General features: G+C 42.6%; 1 protein-coding gene across 1 annotated transcript in view; it reads right to left on the bottom strand.

Annotated features, from left to right (window-relative positions):
• Positions 1 to 1587: 1587 nt before the first annotated feature.
• The window catches only part of LOC130387841 (dihydropyrimidine dehydrogenase [NADP(+)]-like), a 17793-nt gene continuing 13098 nt past the window's right edge, over positions 1588 to 6282 (bottom strand). The window contains 6 exon segments of the mRNA XM_056597133.1: positions 1588 to 2361; positions 3127 to 3204; positions 3772 to 3834; positions 4659 to 4808; positions 5393 to 5517; positions 6257 to 6282. The exon segment at positions 6257 to 6282 is cut by the window's right edge and continues 29 nt beyond it. Of these exon segments, the coding sequence (XP_056453108.1) occupies positions 2197 to 2361; positions 3127 to 3204; positions 3772 to 3834; positions 4659 to 4808; positions 5393 to 5517; positions 6257 to 6282 (607 nt within the window). The 3' untranslated portion in view covers positions 1588 to 2196.

A 6282-nucleotide genomic window follows, 5' to 3' on the forward strand; every position in this document is an offset into this window, starting at 1 on the left:
ACTCACTAAAAATATGAAACACAGATGGCTCAACCTGGACGAGTCTAAGCTGATCTTCCTTCCAGGAAAGGCATCTCCCATCCACGACGTCTCCATCGATAGCGAACTCTGTGGTGTCTGTGGTTCAGACGGTGAGGAACACGGGTGTGGCCCTGGATGACCTGCTGTCCTTGACTGCCAACATCTACCTGTCACTACCTGCTACGGCAGATACATGCACCCCTTCAGGGGAATACGTCGATCCCTCATCCAGAAGGCCACGTAGCTTTCGGTCCAGGCTCTTGTCATCTCGAGTCTAGACTACTGCAATTCATGAAATTTACTTATGCATCAAAATTTACTTATTTGATGAATTTGTAATGTGCTTGAATGATTCTTGCAATTGCTGGGATTCATCTTCATTGTTGAATGCACTCATTGTTCGTTTCTATTATTTAAAAGCATCAGCTAAATCCATCTCATCTATTGTCATATATTTGCTCTTATGACCTGCTACTCGTGAAGATCCCTACAAAACCGTCACTGTAAATACTCTCCTCCACTAGACTTTTCAGAGTGGGTGCCATGGTGGTAGCCTATCACAGGACAGCATTCGGTGACATTTAGTGGCCCCCAAGGGTTGACAGAGTGAGTGGTGCTGCAGACTGCTGCTCGGCTGAACACGACGATAGTGACTCATGTCAAACCACTTTTTGCATACCGCAGGGTTTACTTTTACTTTCACTTTAGAATGCAAAAACGTTAGTTTTGCGTTCTCTTAATGTGCACGACCATACGAGGTATTCTACTGCTGCATAGGTTTCTGCCCCACAACATATACATATTTTCTATGTTACACAATGCTTGCTTGCATCCTGTGTATTTTCTATATTTAGCCTTCATGATTTCTGCCTGTTCTTCTAGCTGTGACTCATGTCCCCTCAGGAGATAAAAAGTTTCTTTATTGTCTTTTGGGTGAAGATGGGAGAGCAGATTAATTAGGAGGGACTAATGGGACACAGCGTGGCAACATCCCCGTGCCCTGAGGGTATCAACCGATAGGCCCCCAGGGGTATTGATGCTCTCTGGATGAGATCTTCGGTCTCTGGGATCGACCTGAATCAGAGTTCCTCAAATTCGTTGGCATCCTTAACTTTCATCACTCGCATATATTAAATGAGCACTTCCTCTTCATCGAGTGGTTCAACTGGAGCCAGTGGTCTTCTTCACTGATGGGGTGGGGCTTAAATCACTCGCCATGAACGTTTTTCTGTCAGAGTCATCAATAAAGACACTTTGTATTGATCATTGCTTAAACCTAAATTATTTCCAGCTATCCATTTTAACTAGTGTGTGTCCCTCCCATCAGATATCCATTTCATCTGCATACATCTCCCGATCTCTCTACTAGGACTTCTGACCTATACTCAATTTACTTATATCTGTATGTATTTCATGAATATAAGTATATTTGTGTGTATGTCTACATTTTAGGGAAAGGGGGACTGGGCTGGAAAATAAATCCTACAGGGGAACAATGCTCATGGGGAACACAAATACACACTTAATAACAAAGGAGAGCTTCCTGCATCATGAATCAATTTATTAAAATCAAACCCTGTTGAACGAAGCTGCTCATTTGAACACATTTACATTTTCATTTGTTCAGGCACGAAATGCCAACGGTAAAACCCCAATCAAAGATACCGGAGGAAAGTGAGAGACAGCCAAACATCTAAACTTAACAGCTAAATATATAAGTTTGAATATATTTAAATGTTACCACACTCGTCAGAGGAACCCTTCTGTAGCTCTGACCATGTTTTATTTTACATTTTTCTAAAATCAGGCCAATCACAATCATCCTACATTTTAAGGGGAGCAACATGATGCATAGGAATGCAATTTATGATTTATCTTGTTCATCTCTGTCCAACGTCTCTTGCATATCATCCATTTCGACAAATACCTCATGGTGAATAAATGCTGAAACAACAGGTTATCAGAAAGTACAACAAATTGGATACAAATTTAACTAATAATAATATTTTTTATTTTTGGTGCCTTTCCAGTCACCAAATGCCAACTAACAGGTGACCTTCTTAACTGGCTTGCTTGTTCTAATAAAAGCATTTTTTTATGTGTATAGCAAATTTCATATATATATTTTAATTATGAGGTAATACAGATTACGGAAATCAAGCTCTTCTGATTGGCCTAGCACATGGGGCTGATGGGAACACCGCGCTTGGGCTCGTATTTCGTTGTCCTGGTAACCATGGTGATGCAGTCGATGATGGGACAGACACTGAGACACAGCGTGCAACCAGTGCAGCTGTCAGTGACGAAGGGAAGATGGGTCTCTGGATCAAACGTTATGGCCTGGAGGGAGGGAGGGAGGGAGGGAGGGAGGGAGGGGAGGGGGGAGAGAGAGAGAGAGAGAGAGAGAGAGAGAGAGAGAGAGAGAGAGAGAGAGAGAGAGAGAGAGAGAGACAGAGAGACAGAGAGAGAGACAGAGAGAGAGAGAGGCAGAGAGGCAGAGAGGCAGAGAGGCAGAGAGAGAGAGAGAGAGAGAGAGAGAGAGAGAGAGAGAGCTGGGTTAAGTTGAGTTGAGAAATTATCTTCACCATACTCATTTGAAGGTTAAAATCCATTCACGGTAATTCCCTGTAAACTATAGACCCTTTTTCTCCAAAGGGTCATCGTAGGATGGACACGGGTGTCAGTCATAACTGTATTTATGTGTCTGCTCCAGCAAAGATCCACATAGAAGGAGCACACCCCTGATTACAGATAGAGAGAGCAAAGTACCACTAAGTACAACCATGCTACAACTTGTTGTTCAGTTGATTCCCGGTCCAGTGTGGAACCGCACACTCTTGTTCAGATGGCGAATAATATTTTAATGAACAACGTTTCGGCCTGAGGCCTTTTTCAAGTTTCACATTATGCCGATCACGCTACCAAACCTTGCTCTCCATACAACTGGCATATTTTCCACCATGATGCAGAGGGTTTTGGAACTTTAAACGGACCCCAGGTTTCACGGTGTGCACTAGTGGTGACACTTTAATGGTATAGGGAGAGGGAAACACAAATACATTGAGAAAGACATGGCTGGTTACTGAGTGACGAGGCGCCCCCTACCTGGTATCCTGAGTCGTTGCAGGTCATGTAGCACTTGCCACAGTTGATACACATGTCCTCGTCGATCAAGGCCAGCACCTGGAACCACAGCGAGGACGTGTTATACAACCAGTTGGACGGCTTGGGATTTTTATGTAAATACTAGGGCTGGGCAAAGATTACAAGTTTTAATCGCGATTAATCACATAGCATTGGTGAGTTAACTTGCGATTAATCGCACTTACAATTCACAATTACATTTTAAATCAATGAGATTATCAACTGGAATGACACATTGTCCTTCATACCAAATGTACCTAATAACCAAAAACGTGTTAAAATAAAATTGCGTTAACGCGTAATTACCGCTTAACTTGCCCAGCCCTAATAAATACACATGATAGTATTCTCACAATTAAGCTTAAAATGCTATAATATACAGTATATGCTACATTATTTTCATATTGAATTAGTTACAATATACAATGAGATGCCCTTAAAACATTTACACACAGAAGGTCCAGATCAGATTTATTAAAGGAGGGAATCTGAGTGTGCAGAGATACAATTCACCAGGACTGAGGAGAAAGGTTTCCTTGACAACGGACCCAAACTGCTGTTGTGTAGGAAAACAGACAGGTTAAGGGAAGGCACAACTTCTGGTACCTGTTCCTTGTTGTCCAGTTCTTGGTACGCTCCGATGTGGCGCAGTGCTCTGGCTATCACGTCCTACACACACACACACACGCACACGCACACGCACACACACACATTTATATAAGCATATCACAGACCCTTATTACAATGTGTCTGTGTGTGTGTGTGTGTGTGTGTGTGTGTGTGTGTGTGTGTGTGTGTGTGTGTGTGTGTGTGTGTGTGTGTGTGTGTGTGTGTGTGTGTGTGTGTTTACGTGTGTGTAAAAAACATACGCACACTCTAAATTTGCATATGAATTTGAACTGTAAAAAGGTAGGACATTAGGATGTGAAAATTATTATATGAAATAAAAAAAAAAACTCCCGCAGTTGAGCTTGTCATCGCCCCCATCCTGTCCATCCTGCCTCTTATCCTCCACAGGGAATATAGTCAAATATATTTTTTCACCTTCTTATGACAAATGTTCTTATCGTAAGTCGCTTTGGATAAAAGCGTCTGATAAAAATACCCTAAATGAAAAAATGTAAATGTAAATAGTAAGAGATTGGCACTGGGCTTGTTGTCACATTTAACTGCAGGTTCCCAATGGCTTGATTATTATTTTTCCGTTTCAGTTAAGAAATTGTTGTTCCATGTTAGCCAGCAGAGTTCGCTTGGAGCCTTGAAAGTCCGTTCAACTTCTGGAGCCAGATCAAATAAATGGTTTTTCATATATTATTTGATAACCCTGTTTTGATACAGGTTGAGTTATATTCATACAGGTTAAACGAAAATCTGATATATTTTTGCCAAACAAAACTTTGGTGAGAAAGGATCCTTCCTCAAAACCACTCCTAGTGTGTGTGTGTGTGTGTGTGTGTGTGTGTGTGTGTGTGTGTGTGTGTGTGTGTGCAAACCTTGACAGCAGGAACCGGCTTCTTGGATAAGTTGACTTTGGGTTCAGTGGTTTCCGTGACAACGCCAACGCCGCTGTCTCTAGTCTGTCTCTTGTACGCCGCGATGGCGTCCTGCTTCTCCTGTAGATATGAGCCGAAACTGGGGAGGCTCTGCGCACACACACACACACACACACACACACACACACACACACACACACACACACACACACACACACACACACACACACACACACACACACACACACACACACACACACACACACACAATCAACATATACACAAACACACCCACACACAAACACAGTCATTTAGTGACGGCCATTTTCCTTTTTTCTAGTAACGAATAAATCAAATATTGCTATGTTGTTTTTGGACAAAGGTCAGTAGTAATAGTGATTTTTGGCTGGAGAATACTAAAATAAACATATTTTATACAGATCCATTAGCCAGAGCGTATCGGGATCAGAGCTCTGACTTTGAAGGGCTGTGTTCTTAAGACAGTGAGTGGTGGTGTAACTGGCCTTCTTCCAATCACCACCGGGTAATTGGTGGCCTACTTCCACTGTGCCTATCATTTTTTAGTACAACTCATAACATAGTTAGTGAGTTGATACATCTTGAGAACTACACTGAGGGTATACTGAGACACAAAAAAAATGCCGGCAGTGATGAAAAAGGGCATTGATCACTGATTTGTCAATGAGTGGTTGATCCGTGGTTCTGAAGCCCACCTTTCCCACCAGCTCGCCCACCCTGGGGATGGGCTTGCCCTTCTGGTGCTTCTGTGTGGGAGGAGACTGGCCGTCCCACGCATCCAGACCCTCCAGACTCTTCAGGTACAGCAGGGCCTTCAGGCCTGGGGGGGGGGGGGGGGGATAACAACATCATCATCATCCTCATCATCATCCTAATCATCAACCTCCTCCTCCTCCTCATCATCAACCTCCTCCTCCTCCTCATCATCATCTTCATCATCATCATCCTCAACTTCTTCTTCATTATCATCATCATCATCATCATCATCATCTCCATCGGTTCACATCAGAACCAATCACACAAAGTTCCCGGCTTTGGGATCAATAAAGTGTTGTCCTATCTTATCTTATCAGAGAGAGGGGACCATAATTCTTAAATCCACATAAATAACTTACATACATCTATGATTTATCTCGGATTAGGTCAATTATGCAAGTTTAAGGTGCAATTAATATTTAATACTATAATAGTATATATTCTATATGTAAAACTACATATTCCTTCGTTCCCTGAATCCTTTTTATTATAAAAATGTAATAATTAGTTTAGTTATTGTATCTATTGTTTATTCACATTTCACAATGTTAGTAAGTCACCGTGGTTAGCAACTCTCGTTCAGATATGAACAACAATCCAAACACACTTGAGGCCGTATGGAGGGTTAGATGTTCCCCAGACCGAGTAGAGGCTACTCAACGCGTTGAGTAGCCTCTACTCAGTCTGGGGAACACCTGGTCCTCCACACTTGAGGCCGTGTGGAGGACCAGGTGTTCCCCGGACAGAGTGGAGGCTACTCAACGCGTTGAGCTGAAACAGGAAGCACGGCAGAGGTCCCATACCTACGCAGTAGTCCTCAATCAGAGTG

This window comes from Gadus chalcogrammus, chromosome 8 (genome assembly GCF_026213295.1).
Source record: "Gadus chalcogrammus isolate NIFS_2021 chromosome 8, NIFS_Gcha_1.0, whole genome shotgun sequence".
NCBI lineage: Eukaryota > Metazoa > Chordata > Actinopteri > Gadiformes > Gadidae > Gadus > Gadus chalcogrammus.